The sequence below is a fragment of the Mastigoproctus giganteus genome, chromosome 9 (assembly GCF_048544385.1).
Source record: "Mastigoproctus giganteus isolate SK-2022 chromosome 9, ASM4854438v1, whole genome shotgun sequence".
Lineage (NCBI taxonomy): Eukaryota > Metazoa > Arthropoda > Arachnida > Uropygi > Thelyphonidae > Mastigoproctus > Mastigoproctus giganteus.
The window spans coordinates 191,828,808-191,845,066 of record NC_143583.1 but is presented as its reverse complement, the minus strand read 5'-3'; the positions used below and the strand labels follow the sequence as shown (position 1 = coordinate 191,845,066).

The following is a 16,259-nucleotide window of genomic DNA, read 5'->3' as shown; positions in this document are numbered from 1 at the left end:
TTGATTCTTAAATTCAGATGTCACTTGTAATTCTTCAGCTATTTCCTTTGCAGTTATTAAAGAAGATTTGAATCCCGATTCACTATACTGTTCAAAAAATTTTAAAAGGCCTTTTAAATGTGAATTTGCAATACCGATATCTATATTTGAATTTTGAAATGTCTTGCTCACAATATTTACTTCATTCAGTATGTCATACAAAATGACCAAACTTAATAAAAATTCAAATGAAGTAAGTTTATTTTCGATTGATTGGATTTCGGATTTCGTTTTCATGTCACTGGTCTGTCCATAAAGGTATTTCAAAGCTAGAGAAAATTGTGGTACTTGGTATCTCACAGATTTCACACTTTCGAGGCGACATTCCCACCTCGTTGCTGACAGTGGTTTTGGAGTAAGATGTTTGGCACGCTCTTTTAATATATCCCAGCGTATCACAGAACTTGCAAAAAAATTATACATGCTTTGTAAAGTCCCAAAAAATGAATTTGCAAGAGAAGATAATTTTTAAATGTCTCCAAGAACTAAATTTCAAATTATGACTTCCGCAGGGCATATACTGTGCTTTGGAATTCTTTTGCAGGATAAGTGCTTTGGTCAAACCAGTATTATTAACTTTAAAATTTTCTACAAGAATATCGGACAATCCTAATCATACAATCAATACGCTTGATCTTTTTCTCACAAACAACCCTTCTAAGTACAAGGTTGAAGTGAGAGGTCCTTTAGGCACTTCAGATCACAACTTGGTGATTGTCTCTTCTCCAATAGAACCTTTATCTCATGGCTATTCCCAACCTCGGGAATAGCCATGAGATAAATGGGATGACCTGCGACACTTCTTTTCTTCTTTTCCTTGGTCGGATTACTGTTTCAAAACTTCTGATGTCAACATTTGCTCAGATCGTGTCAGTGAAATTATTCTTGCAGGAATGGAATCCTTTATCCCACACTCCACTTTAAAATCTCGTCCTTTATCTAAACCTTGGTTTTCCAATAAATGTGCTAAGGCTGTCCAAGAGAAGAATGTTGCATATCGTAATTGGCTTGTTTCTAATTCTTCAGTTTCATTTTCTGCCTACACGAAAGCGCGCAACAATTGTAAAGCAGTTATTAATCAGTCCAAACTAGAGTTTGAACAGGCTAAGAGTAGAAAACTTGCTTCTTGCCCTAATGGTAGCCGAGCATTCTGGTCTCTTGCCAAAGCTATTGACCGGAACTTTTGCCCACATCTGCTCCCACCTCTGTCCAAACCAGATGGTTCTGTTGTCACTTCAGCCAAGGATAAAGCTGACCTGCTAGCATCCCATTTTTCTTCCAGCTCATGTATTAATGATCTTGGTAAAACACCTCCCACCATTCCTAACACGCTCCATTCAATGCCTCCTGTGGTCTTCCGTCAAAAGGATATCAGAAGGATTTTGATGAATCTTGGTGCTAAGAAAGCTCCAGGTCCTGATGGTATTTCTCCACTTGTTCTCAAAACCTGTGCTCCTGAACTTACTCCTATTCTTTGCCGCCTTTTTTCACTTTCTTATTCCAATGGTGTTTTTCCTTCTGCTTGGAAATTTGCTCATATCCAGCCAGTTCCTAAAAAGGGCGACAAATCCCTCCCATCCAATAATCGTCTCATTGCAATTACTTCTACTCTTTCTAAAGTAATGGAGAAATCAATTAACCGCCAACTCTTAAACTACCTAGAAACCTTCCGTCTGATCAACGATCCCCAGTATGGATTCCGTCAGTGTCGATCCACTGGTGATATTCTGGCTTATGTTATCCATTTATGGACTAATTCAATGGAAAGGTTTGGTGAAACACAAGTAGTTGTTCTTGACATCTCAAAGGCTTTCGATCGTGTTTGGCATAAAAGTCTTCTAAACAAGCTTCCATCTTATGGTTTGCCAACTGTTTTTAGTAATTGGTTATCCAGTTTTCTCTCTGATCGCTCACTGATGGTGATGGTAGATGGCTCTCTGTCTTCTAACTTCTCTACTAATGCCGGTGTCCCCCAAGGTTCAGTTCTTTCCCCCACTCTTTTTCTCTTGTATATCAATGACCTTCTTCCATTGACTGGAAATTCTATCCATAGTTTTGCCGATGATAGCACATTGCATTCAACTTTCCATTTTGAGAAACCTTGTCCTGCTCAATCAAATTCAACTTCTCGAAAATCTGCTGCCAATTCCTTAAATGCCGATTTTCAGGTAATTCTCAAGTGGGGCAAAGACAACTTAGTTGATTTCAGCCCTTCTAAAACTCAGTCTTGTCTTATATCTCGCAAAAAGGATTCTTCTGCTCATATGCTTATCTTTAGTGACACTCCGATTTCTAGGCAAAATGATATATCTCTTTTGGGGATTACCCTGACTTGTAATCTCTCTTGGCACAAGCACATTACAAATATTGCTTCCTCTGCATCTAAAAAACTTGGTTTTCTCTTTCGCTCTCGGCGTTACTTTTCTTCGAAACAGCTGCTCACCCTGTATAAATCGCAAATCCGCCCTGCCATGGAATATTGTTCCCACATCTGGGGTGGTGCCCCCAAAACCTCTCTCAGGCTTCTTGATTCCATTCAGAAGAGGGCAGTTAGGTTAATTAATGATTCATCTTTAACAAAGTCTCTCCATTCGCTGTCTCATAGACGCACTGTTTCTGCTGCATGCCTCTCCTACAGATACTTCCATGGGCACTGTTCTTCTGAATTGGCTTCTATAATTCCCGCTCTCTCTTTAAAAACAGTCCGAACACGTGCCGCCACCAGCCAACATCCATTTACTGTCCAACTTCAAACCCACAGAACCAATTTTTCATCTTCCTCATTTATTCATTCAACTGTCATTTTCTGGAACAACCTGAAAATTTCCTGAAAATTACAATCTACAGAAGTTCAAGTCCAATGTCAACAAATATCTTCTTTCGTCTGATCAACCTCCAACCCAAGCACGGTACTAAATACTATAGGTTCTAATATCTCTCGTGTTTGGGGTTCACATAAAAAAAAAAAAAACATATAATCGTACGTCTGAGCGACTTGTAAGGAGAGATATTTTAAATATATTTGAAAGAAAATATATTTTTCCGTGTTCTTTGGAGAATTCTTGGCGGGCTTTCAGATAATGTTAATGACATGATTATTGACATTATATTTCTTGTGTATATTAAAATTATGGCGATGTCGCTAGATTTTGCGACAGTATTAAAACAAAAAAAAAAAAAATGAAAGCATGTTTATTTTGCAAAATCAGTCAGCGGCGCGGGGCCTTCAGAAACGCGGGCCCTTGTGCGCTCGCACCGTTCGCACCCCCCCTCGGGCCGGCTCTGATTCTGTTCTTTAGGTGTACTTGATTATTAAAATAAGATATTTTATCACCAAGAGTATTTCGAACGCGTAATGTACAACTTTCATCGAGGTAGAAATTTCACTGACGTTGTTTTACCCCCTTTCCGCCCTCTCACTAATACAAAGTTAACGGCTAATGGTTTATGTGTACGTCTGTCCGATTATTTATATAGTGATTTATTTATCACTAATAGTTTATCACGTAATCCGTTACTTCCACAACTAATTTATCACTGTTCGTTTAAAACATTACTCGGTTCTCTAGTTAATAAAATTATATTATGTATATAACTGACATTATTGACAGCTTCTAAAGACAAGGATCCTGCTGAACGACTCTTGGACGGTATACCTAAATTGCTGACCAACTGCCCATTGGCCTGGTACCCGATAACTAAATTGCGGTTTTCAATTTTTCAATTTACTTCGGCACTGTCAATGACATTTCGGAAATTTTTTTAAAAAACTCGAAAAATCAAAATAAATATGGATACATTTCGTATAATATGTCATTAAGCCGTGAATCAAAACTTTCACATGCATTTATTGTATGTTCTGTCGAAGCACTTCTGCCCAATATACTAGAAAGAAAAGTGACATTTTCCGCAAAATGATTTTCAACAAAATAAGAGAACCGTTTCGGTTATGACTTCGCCCACGAAATCAAAGATGAAACAGTTACCAACTTCATATGTAAATAAAAAAGATAAACAGAATAAACAACGGTTGTCTTGTTTATGTATGTCTATTGTATATCCAACGCATCCGGTTTAGTTCTCTTTATTTCTACAGTGGCTTGCCACTCCTAGATTTTGTATTTTCTTAAACCACGCCCATCCCAAATGACATCAGCAGCCAATTACTGATGAATCTGGCCATGTGGCTAATACGGCGTTGTGGACAGCTTTATCATGATCTTCAGCCACGCATTTTGGTAAAAATTTCCAAATTTGTCACCTTTGCTCCATAGCAGAATGAATTATTTTGGTAGTTCTTCTGTAGAGCCGAAACTATAAATCCTGAACCATTCCAACGTGATCTTTAACAACCGTACCAAACCAGCTCCAAACCCCACCCCCCTCCCCCAATTCCTCGGCCCTCGCGACGCGATATAGTAGTTTCACCACTCTTTTTTGATATACAATACAGGTATTTGTTTCGTTTTGTTTTTTGTTCAAGAATTAATTTGTATTATTTTCTTGATTTTTTTTTTATTTATTGCATTAAGCGGTCCCTGCCAAAGTCTGGCAACACCACTGTCTAATATACAGATAATTTACATAACTGTAATATTCTCCATCCGCTGTTTTTGACCACTTAGGTAGATAAACCCTCTATGATGACACAAAACTATATACAAAAAAGCGACATGAAAACAGACACAAAAAGAAGTGTTTCGCGTCCCTTCTTGATATTAAATTATTCTATCCTACTGTAGACTTTTTTTGGCACTACTTTTTTTTTTTTTAATTCTTCTTCTTTTTGTGCAGCTGCAGAAGACCTTGCCATTTTAACTTTTTTTTGTTGTTACTAAATTTAAAATACAATAAAGGTTTGTTGTCCCTTTCACTTTCAATTATTTTAGTATTCATTCCAAATTAGAATTAGAAAACCACCCAATTTTCCACCCTCCTCCCCATTTTATCGTCAGTTTTAAGATATTATCGATGTACCTAAGAATTAATCTTTTATTAATTAAAATATTAATATTTTTTAAAAATTTATTAATCTTTTAATACGGGTTGCTAGAGCAGATTATCTTTTAATCTGCTAATAAGTTATTTATGGTAAGTCGGTCAGTGCGGTCGCATTTTTACTGTGCTCCGTGTTTACTGTCTAATTGTAAGTTATAGTTTTAACAAATTCTATATGAATAGTACCTACATGATCCTAGTGCTACTAGCTACAAGATGTTCTTGTTTCACCTGTGCTTTATCAGGAAAATTAGTAATTAATATATTTGTATTAATAGTATTCCGGGTAAAGAAACAGTGCTGTAAAGTCTTCTGATCTTTCAAGGCTATCGACTAGCCTTTGCTGAAAGTGCCCTTTGAACGATATAGCCTAAGGAAAAGGAACCAGAGACTAATCTCTTAATCCCTTACTTCCACAACTAATTAGTTAAAAGTAACGGAAAAACTCCTTCCTTGTCACAACGCATATTTGACGTTAACGTAATAATAAAGTAAATGACTCAGCACAATGTTGCTGGATGCTATGTCCCACAACAACTAACCCAAAAATACGCCAATCCAGGTTACAGCTACTCTCAAGGATATGTTGCAGTGCAGCCAATGGCATTTGTAGCGACAAATCAAGCCAGCATGCAATACCATTTATTGCATTAAGCCAATCTATATGTCATCAGCTGACTAATTTTGATCTAAACCAACAACAAGCTATCAGTAACCAAACAGTGTCTACAATATCAAAGATTAGCAGCAGTATGTCAACCCCAGTTAATCCAGAAAACAACAATGAATGGAAGAGACCATCAAGAAAAACAAAGGGAAATAGCCCCGGAGCTGATACAAGAAATGTCAAAGCAAAAACAATAGCAAAACAATACTCAATAGTAACGAGCAACAAATTCGATGTACTAGCTCGAGACACGGAAGAAGACAACGGAGATGATGATGAAACACAAACGAGGAAAACTGCTGCCGTACCTGCCATCCATATAGAAATTGAGGACATAAAACCATTACTAGAAAAACTAATCTCAATTGTTCCTGAAGAATATATGTACAAAATAGAAAACAGAAAAAAAGATCAGAATTATGCCAAAAACTAGTAAAGCATAATACGCTAATAGCCAAAGCACTAGAAAATACCGATTACAGCTTTTATACCCATTCACCAAAAGAAAATATATGCTACAGGGTTGTACTGCGAGATGTACACTACTCTACAGAATTAGTGACATCAAAGCTGATGTAGAAAAACACAATCATAAGGTTGTGAGGATCTGCAATATAAAACACAGAGTATCCAAACCGCCTCTATCTATGTTTTTCATCGATCTAATGCCAAAAACACACAATAAAGATATATACAATATCGAATACATCCTTAACGCCAAAATAAAATTCTAATCACCTCATAAAAAAAGGGAACTAGTGCAGTGCAAAAGATGTCAACAATATGGACACACCAAAACTTACTGCCAACGTCCATTCCGTTGCGTAAAATGCGCTAAAAACCACCAGCTGTCCAAAAACTGACAGACAAACTACAGCTAAATGCACTCTTTGTAGCGGAGCACATCCAGCCAACTATAAAGGATGTACCGTTTACAAGGAGATCCAAACAAAAAGATTTCCACCGAACAGGGTGAAACAACTGTCAACAACCCAACCAGCAACAACAGGCAATTCAGAGCAAGACACCAGCCTCAAGTCATACCAGGATTATCCTACGCTCAAGTAGTGAAAGAAAGATCCCAGCAATTACAAGAACAGAACAACCTCACGCAAAACATGCCAACACAAGTGCAACAATCTCTCTTCAGACTGGAATAAACTGTAATCAGACAAGATTGATAGAAGACATAAGAACGATGCTCAACCTGCTAACAGCATTTGTAGCAAAACTTAAATAATGATAAAATCGTTAAAAATTGCTCTGTGGATTGCCAATGGCCTGGATGGACATAGCCAGGAGGTAAAAACTTTTATTATTGAACATAACTTAGATATCATGTTGATTACAGAAATACACTTTACAAACAGAAACCAATTTAAAATGATGAATTATAGCTACTACGACACAAAACATCCTGAAGGAATAGCTCGGGGAGGCTCAGCAATAATTGTTAAAAACTCCATAAAGCACCATGAGCTAACCAAGTACAAAACGAATTCTACCCAAGCAACGAGTATTGAAATTGAAGACTGGAGAGGTCCTATCACGATTTCTGCAATCTACTGCTCATAAAACTATAATATTAGTAAAAATGATTTCATAACCTTATTCCAAGCTTTTGGGAATAGATTTATCGCAGGAGGAGATTACAATGCCAAGCATGTACAGTGGGGTTCAAGAAGAATAACACAGAGGGGATGAATACTACAAAAAGTAATGCAAGAAAATCATTACGAACATTTATAAAACATTTATCTACAGGCGAACCAACATACTGGCCGACAGATAGGAGAAAAGTTCCCGATATATTCAGAGACATCTTCATAACTAAAGGTATTGCGGAAAATTACACAGATATAACATCGAGTCTAGACCTATCTTCTTATCACTCCTCAGTAATTGCAAATTTGAGCTCGCACATTATAATCAGACAGAAACCACCAGTTCTTCATAATAAACACACAGATTGGGAATACAGTACTTCCAAGAGCTAATAAATGAGAAAGTAAACTTAAAAATACCTCTTAAAACATCTGACGATATTGACCTAGCTGTAGAAACCTAACAACTATAATACAATCTGCTGCCTGGGCAGCTACACCAGAAATAAAAACACACAGGGAAAAACAGAATTTTCCAATCATCATAAAACAAACAATATCAGAAAAACGAAGGCTAAGACGAGTCTGGCAACTGAGTAGACACACTGAAGACAAAAGAAATTTAAAAAGAATGCTCTAAGCAATAAAAAAATTAGTCAATTCAAGAACATCTGGAACAGATAACTGCAACTGATGCCACTGACTATGCCTTGTGGAAAGCCACAAAAAGAATAAAACAGCCAACACAACCAGTACCACCTATCAAAAAACCTAACAATGACTGGGCAAAAAGTGACTCAAAAAAAAAAAAAAAAAGCCAAACACTTTTGCTAAACACCTGGCAAAAGTTTTCCAACCATATCCCTCTGAATATACAGCAGAAGAGGAAGAAGAAGAAGTCCATCGTTATTTTGAAGCTTCTTATCAACTGTCTCCACCTGTAAAAGCCTTCTCACCAGCTGAAGTAAGGAGTATCATACAAAGAGAACTGCATTCTAAAAAAGCTCCGGGGTACGATTTGACTAACTCAGCCACAGAGTGAAGAAAGCCCATTAAAGTTCCTCGCGTCATCGACGGGATTCGAACCCGGGCCTTTTCCGCCCGGTGTGGGGAGGGGGGGGTGACGATACCACTGTGCTACCGCGCGCAGACAGTGAAACTAAAAGAAGAACAAACCAAGTTATACCCAATATTCTCTGGAGTGCCCCACAGGGGAGTGTCTTGGGACCAGTATTGTATACCCTGTACACCGCTGACCTCCCAGTTAACGATAACACCATTAATAGCAACATTTGCTGATGACACAGCAGAACTTGTAACTGATGAAAATCCAATAATTGAAACACAAAGGTTGCAAGAACAGCTTAACCAGACACAAGCTTGGCAAAAAAAAAAATGGCGCATGAAAACCAATGAGACAAAAGCCGCCGTAGCCTAGTGGTCAGGCGCGCGGGTGCATAAGTACACGTGCCTTGAGTGACCGGGGTTCAAGCCCGTGACTGCTGAATACGGTGCTGTTTCTTGTAATCTGTCTATCTTGTGAACTCCTCTGACCGTTTGGTCGTCCCGGAGTATAAACAGAAAAATTTATTTATTTATTTACTCATGTTACATTCACAATGAGCCAGGAAACGTGCCCACCAGTGAAATTAAATGGCCACGTCATACCGCAAACAGACGATGCTAAATACCTTGGCATCCATCTAGACAGACGCTTAAATTGGAGAAAGCACATTTGGACAAAGAGGAAACAACTTGGGCTAAAGGCTAGCAAGTTGTATTGGCTAATTGGAAAAGATCCAAGTTATTATTGGCAAACAAGTTACTTATATACAAAGTCATACTGAAACCCGTGTGGACCTATGGCATCCAGCTTTGGGGTATACCGCCGGCACCTCAAACATAGAAATACTTCAACGCTTTCAACAAAGATGCTGAGAACCATTACCAACACGCCCTGGTATGTCACCAATAAAGTGATATATAGAGACCTGAACATGCCAACGATAAAAGAAGAAATACGCAACAACGACTAAGAAGCACATCCAAATTACTTGACGATGAACCTGTTGGATAACAGCGAAGTTCCCAGAAGATTAAAAGGCCAACATCCGCTGGACTTAGTGTAGTGCAGTGCTCAATGTTTTAATTAAACTAATCTATTCGGTGTGAATGCAGTCATCAGTGATTAAGTAAACTCAATAGAAGTGTCGTCACTGGACGTCTCCTTCATTCAAGACAATCCTACTATTTGTCATACATCAAATTTACTTAATGTTCGTTATCTCGAACAGATTGTAAATTAGCATTATAGTAAAAAAAAAAAAAAAAAAATCTGGTAATTCACCAATTAGTCACAGGATTAATTTCATGCAGGCCTCGAAAAAGCCTGCAATATCCCATTTGGATACAAAGTAGGCACAGCACTTAATACATGCAAATGTACAATTTTTGGAAATTAAGGATTGAAAATATATGCTGCCATGAAAATACTAATGCTGAAAGCATTTTTTAATTCCACATTCCTCTATATGTTTTCTCCCAACAAATGAATAAACTGAAGTTGTATTTTTAAAATAATCAAAAATCGTTATCAAGTAAGCATTTAAATTACGTTTCAACCATTTAAAATAATAAATATATTTCAGCAGATCTCTGAAGACCCAAGTGGCGTATTAAATACTATTTTTTTCTTTTAATTTAAGTTTATTTACATGATATTAATAAAACATTCATCGCACTTGTAATAAAGTAATACTTTGTTACTATTACTAAATAATAATCATGTGTTCAGTTTGTTAGCTCAGAATTGCAGGACTATAATCCCCATTCGACGGCGACAAAGTTCTACTCCAGTGATCAGTGTGTTATGTCTGTGGAAGCGTGTGTGTTAGCTTGCCGATTTACAAGTTGTGCAGGCTGGGAAAAAAACAGGAAAATAAAAAAGCTCCAAATAACTCACGGCCCGTGAGTCACGGGGAAAAGCCCAATTCCCTCCGCCTAAGATCGGCTATGGCTTCGATTAAAAGGGACTGAAGAAAGAACCCTCTAGTGTTCGATGAGTATCGAACCCAGACCTCTCCACACGAGTAGCAGGTCAAAGTAGACTACAGACTATGGGCCACAAAAGACATTTTGTTACTTATATTCCCAATAAAACATTTCCACACATTTCATTGGTAACCCTCCAAGTGGATGTAGCCCTTAAAATGGCTCGAACTCCGAAAAAAACTGGAGATCTATGATTTGAGAGATACCAGAGTTGTCAGATGTTTTGATGACAAATGGGACAAGCAAAATTCTTATTTTTATATTAATTATATTCACTCGTAATATACATATATTCAGATGAAATTGGTACCTAATAATTTTAATAAAACAGAATGAATTTATGAAAATAAATAAACACTATCTTTCACACAAATAACTAAAAGAAAACCACATCTACTCGTACTTTCTCTGGATATGGGATATTGAAAAATAAGAAATCGTGTAACTGAGCTTGATAACCTTTTAAAGCAGTCTTTTCCTCACGCAATTTTTTAAAATTAATATTATTTTTTTGTGAAACCAGGTCATTCGAATTTCCCGAAAGATTTCTTCGGGACTTCGCCGTAAAATTGGACATCTAGCAACTCTAAGTGATACTCAAACTTTTCTTGAATGGCATAACGAATATTTCACTATAGAATTAAAAAAAAAAAAAAAAAGTTAAATTAAGTGACTTTAACAGGTTACTCGGTATAATCACCACCTTTTAACTAGTAATGCATTCATTTATAATACGCGATGCTTAGCGCATCTTCATTAGTGTTTCCGTTTGGATTTCTGAAACTTGACAGCAATGCAAATGATACCGGAGAACACAAATGAGGCAATTGTTCAAAGCATGCTTAACTCGATTTGCTGTCACGCAGTTAGATAAAAGAATAAAACAATGAATAATAGTTGTACAGTCTGTAAGTGCGCCCTCTTTCGTAATCCATAAAATACTGGGAAAATTGGATAGATGAAAAAAAAAAAAAAAAAAAAGAGAAAATAAAACCCGAGCTGAAATCCGAGCGATATGATGAGAAATAGGAGCAAGCAGGAACGGAGATATACACCTGTTGAATATTCCCCATAACTTCACCTTCACCCCGTAATCCTGATTGGCTGACTGCGCATATTTAACAAATGGAAGAGAAATAGGTGGGGAGGGTATCGGGTCGTTTTGTTACACGACAGTAAAATGTCGTTACTTGATATTTCTTAGCAACTACGTATCGCCTACATTGTCACTTCGACAATACTTTGGGGAAAGTAAATGTATAACGCCCCCTAGTGTAATAACTTGGGAAATTCCGCACTTTAAGATTTGAAACAATGAATAGGATGGTACTAACCTGTCTGCTCCGGGACGTGGGGGACTGACCTGTCCTGTTGGTTCGAGACTGTCGGTAGCGGGAGTTTCAGAGGAACTCGAAAAACCTGTCTGTTCGGACTCCATGGCGATATGCCCCTGCCGAGTCTCACAGGGGCAGAAGTGATTGTAGTCGGATGACCTCCACGGGTTGCTAATACAGTATAAAAGTAAACCAGTCCGTGCTAACTTCACTATGGCGACCACCTGACTGAGAGACGCTACTCCCGCGTTCTACCTGAGTTGTGTTGCGCGACGCTGACTACGTGGAGTTTGTGCTTGTCTGTTTGTGCGTCTGTCAGTGGGCTGCGTGCTGGGATCATTGGCTGCCCCTGCAAGAACGAAGGGCGCACCACCGACGGTCAAACCGCAATCATGGCGGCATTCTTACATGGCGACCATCCCTCACGGGCTCACAGTCAGAACTACGCAGTCAAGGTCAAAAAAAGGTGAGCTGCACAGGTTTTGCTACACAGTGGCGGCAGAAAGTCAAAAGACTGATGTCCGGTTAAGGAAGAAGTTGGCGTTCGTCTTATGCTGTTTACGAGCCGGTGAGAGAAGTGATATCGTTCTGTTTCATCAGCGAGTACACATTCACTTGGAACCAGCTCTATGAATCGAGCATTTATGTATTTATTACCGTGTGGAAGTAGAATTATGAAACAAGAAGAAATTGTATTCTGATTATCCAGAGATGACAGTTCAAGCCAGAGGACATCATGACAAACACAAGAATTCATCAGTTTATAATATGAAACATCTCAGTTTTCTTTCTAGTTTTATACAAAGTTTTTTAGCGATGTTCGGGACGTTTGACACAGCTGTGTGCTTGACTGCTTCCCAGAAAACTCGCATTCAAGCAATCTCGAAATATCTGTAGTTGTGTATATATATACACAACTACAGATATATATATACATTTATAGACTGAGATATTTACAAATTACATACAGTAATGTTTATGGAAGACATACATAGGGGTAAAACATGACGTTACATTATTACCCTAATAACTGGCTAATCTGTGACCACCCGTGAATCACACACGTCCAAAAAAAAAAAAAAAAAAAAAAAAAACGAATAGCAACCTTTTCTAAATTTTTTTTTTCCCTCAAGTAGTTATTAGATAGTGCGCTGGCAAGGCCTATTTACTTCTAACCCATTTACTTCTGTTTATCAAAAAGCAGAAATATCGCGGGATATAAATCGGCTATTAAGACATGTAAGTATTAAGGCCCAATTATTACTCTCGTATCGAATTAACTGAAACTTTAACTGAATAATATTGTCCTCATTTCCAGCGATTGTATTTTCTCAAGAAATGCTCACACTCCGCTGCTCTAGCGTAATAATAAGAAGGAATATTTTTATATAGCAATTTACTATATATGAAAAAATATAAAACATACGTGTATATATGTCGTGAACTATATTTTATATGTAGTAAATTGCTATATAAAATAATAAATATGAAATAAAAAGGCAACTAAAAGCCAGTGCAATTTTTAAAACCCTCTACTGTACTAAACTTCGGGGGGGGGGATCTAGGAACTACCTGTCCCATGCAGGGAGAACTAAACCCACTCCTATTCCACCAAGACTCATAAGTGACTGAATGCAGACAAGAAAACTGTCCCTCCACCCACGGCCAATTGAAATTTTATGCCCCCTTTAAAATTTTCTTCATATATGTGTATGAAGTTTCAGGCGCCCCTTGAGTGTTTGCGCCCAGGTGCAATGTACCCCTTCGATCCTCGGGACGGCTCGCCCCTGTAGGCTGCACCCCACTTTCCATGTAATTCTAAAATCTAAATATTCATTTTGTTGCCCTTACCGCATAAACATAGAAAGATCCGTATTTAATTGTCGACACTGAGAACTCGCGCCAAGACCGAGTGCCTAATTAATACTTCCTCATGGACCTTGATAACTATTAGATGTTATTTTTTTCTTTCTATTTTTTAATGTACCTTTCTTTCCCTTTTCATAGCTGACCCTATACTATGGTCTTACGGGGATCGGATTTCTTTTACTGTATAGTATGCAATTTCTCAAAACACAAATGTTGCACAAATTGGACAGCCTCCACAGGGGAAGAGAAAGTAACCAATCAGGCAGTTAGTTTGTTGCTGTTGTCTAGGCTAAGTGCCAATCACTTAATACAAACAACATAACATTACACTACGGTGCATAGAACACCATTTCACTGATTGGCTTTAACTAATTCGATATCTACACATGTTACACTATTGGTGTGTGTCGTGCTAGGCCAGAAAGGAACACATTATAAATGAGCACCATGCTATACCGCTCAGGTGGAGTGGACCATTATTCTTGCTTTAAGGTATCTAGAAATTGATAACGCCGCAGTTCGAAGGTATTAATTGGAAATCATAAAAAAAAAAAAAGCATTAATGTATTTAAATAAAAAAATGAAATTGCATCCAGGTGTATACATCCATAAATTCCTTTGGTATACGTGCAAACATGGCAAAGCAAAACGGGGGATAGAGTAAATGTCAAGCACCTGGAGCTACTGGCACAGGAGGACACTCCTAATCGCCTGTTAAATTATCACAGCAAAAGGTAGGAAACTCCAAATCATGCATCCAACTTCCCTGCGATACAATGCATTTGTCTTCCATTTTTTATATCTCTAGACTTCATAGTCTTCGGTCTATGCCACACCCACATCCTGACCGTCCTCCATGATATACTAATTTCGCCATTCGTTTGGAGACGTCTGGATCAGTGGCGGATCCAGACCGTTTGGTGGCCTTTGGGCCATCACCAGAAAAACATGGGCTTTTTTTTTTTCATAGGACGACCATACAGGTCTGGGTGACCCATATTGTAAAAATGCAACGGTTTGGCCTAATGGGTAACGATTTTTTTTTTTTTTTTTTGCTTTAACAGACAAAAAGTAACGTGGGTGGGGGACGCAGGGATTGACTATCTTTAATACATATATTTATTGTGGTAAAAATTCTGATAGCTTTAGTCTCTCAAAACAAGAACAACAGTGAAGTACAATATTCTGATTGACTTAATCTGTTATCTCATTGTAAGCTTATCGTTCAGTAAAAAAAAAAAGAAAAAAGATATTAACCAATATAACCTATGTTGGAATAATAACAGAGGGAAAAAAAGAAAGAAAATGTATCAATGCATTTCATGTTAAAAGGCCTATTTGCTTGGAGCATGCTACATTATAAAATAACTTTTAATTTATTCTTATATTTCCTTTTTAAATTGTCATCAAACTCATCTGTAATACTACACATATTGGTAAAATATAGATGATATGAATAAATTGGTGACAAGCAATTTATTTTATATTAATAAAAAAGTACTGAGTCTGTCAGACTCATACATATTAAATATGTTTCGAAAACTGACAAGAATAATTAAAGATTTAAAAATGATGTTCTTGTAATTTTTTAGGCCACCCACGTTATTTTACATACTGCAGCAGCAGCAGGTTACTAGAGTTTTATATTTTTCAAGAAATCGGGACCAAGTCTCTTTATTTATCTCACCAAATTAATTTCTCAATTTTATAATATGCTCTTTGTTTTTGTTTTCTCGTTGTTGATTGCATTGATTTTGACTATACAGGGTGCCTCAAAAATATTGGTACAAACGTTTAGGGGAGGTAGGTAACATCTAAAGGAATGTGAATCGCATAGGAAACCATAACCGGAAACGTCACCGTAAGTCGGTAGACGGCGCTGTTCATCAGTTCGCGAGAGAGAAAATTTCTGGTTTACTCATTCAAGCAGTAGTCGCCGCACGAAGAGCATGCATCAATATACGAACTGAGAGCTGGCAGACATGCACCTAGTGTATGGATTAGCAGAGGGCAATGGACGAGCCACTCAACGAATTTATGGAGAACGCTTCCCAGACAGATATGTACCGGACCAACGTTTGTTTGCACGTGTGCATCAAAATTTGTGCGATTATGGGTCATTTAGAGGTAACAGGAGTAGTGCGGGTAGACCACGTTCGACGCGAACTCCCGCCAGGGAAGAAAGTGTGTTGAATGCCGTCCAGAATAATCCTACTACCAGCACACGTGCCGTTGCCTCTGCCTTAGGAGTGTCTCGTTCCAGTGTACAGCGTGTCTGGCACGACGATTCCTTACACCCCTTTCATCTCCAAAGAGTTCAGTTACTGCTCCCCCAAGGTCATCCTGCATATGTGGCTTTTGCGCAGTGGTTTCTCCAAGAAAGTGTTCAAGATTTGAATTTTACAGACTATGTTTTGTTCACGGATGAGGCTTATTTCACTCTGGAAGGCTTATTCAATCAGCACAATGCTCATGTGTGGGCTCACGACAACCCATATACGGTGCGCGCCCCCATGCGGCACAACATCGCTTCGCAATAAATGTGTGGGCAGGTATGGGCGGTGACTGCTTAGTCGGCCCGTACCTGTTACCATCCCGCATGAACTCCGCTAAATAACGGATCTTTCTTGAACAAGTTCTACCAGGGTTACTTGACGATGTTCCAGCAAATGTGAGACACAACATTTGGTTTCAACA

The 16,259-nt window shown here is 38.0% G+C and overlaps 1 protein-coding gene across 1 annotated transcript in view; it reads right to left on the bottom strand.

Annotated features, from left to right (window-relative positions):
• LOC150080979 (protein grainyhead-like) overlaps nucleotides 1-11,797 on the bottom strand; it is a 271,124-nt gene extending 259,327 nt beyond the window's left edge. The window contains exon 1 of the mRNA XM_090380871.1: nucleotides 11,694-11,797. Within this exon, the coding sequence (XP_090236997.1) occupies nucleotides 11,694-11,797 (104 nt within the window). The remainder of the gene's footprint in view (nucleotides 1-11,693) is intronic.
• Between the last annotated feature and the right edge of the window lie 4,462 nt (nucleotides 11,798-16,259).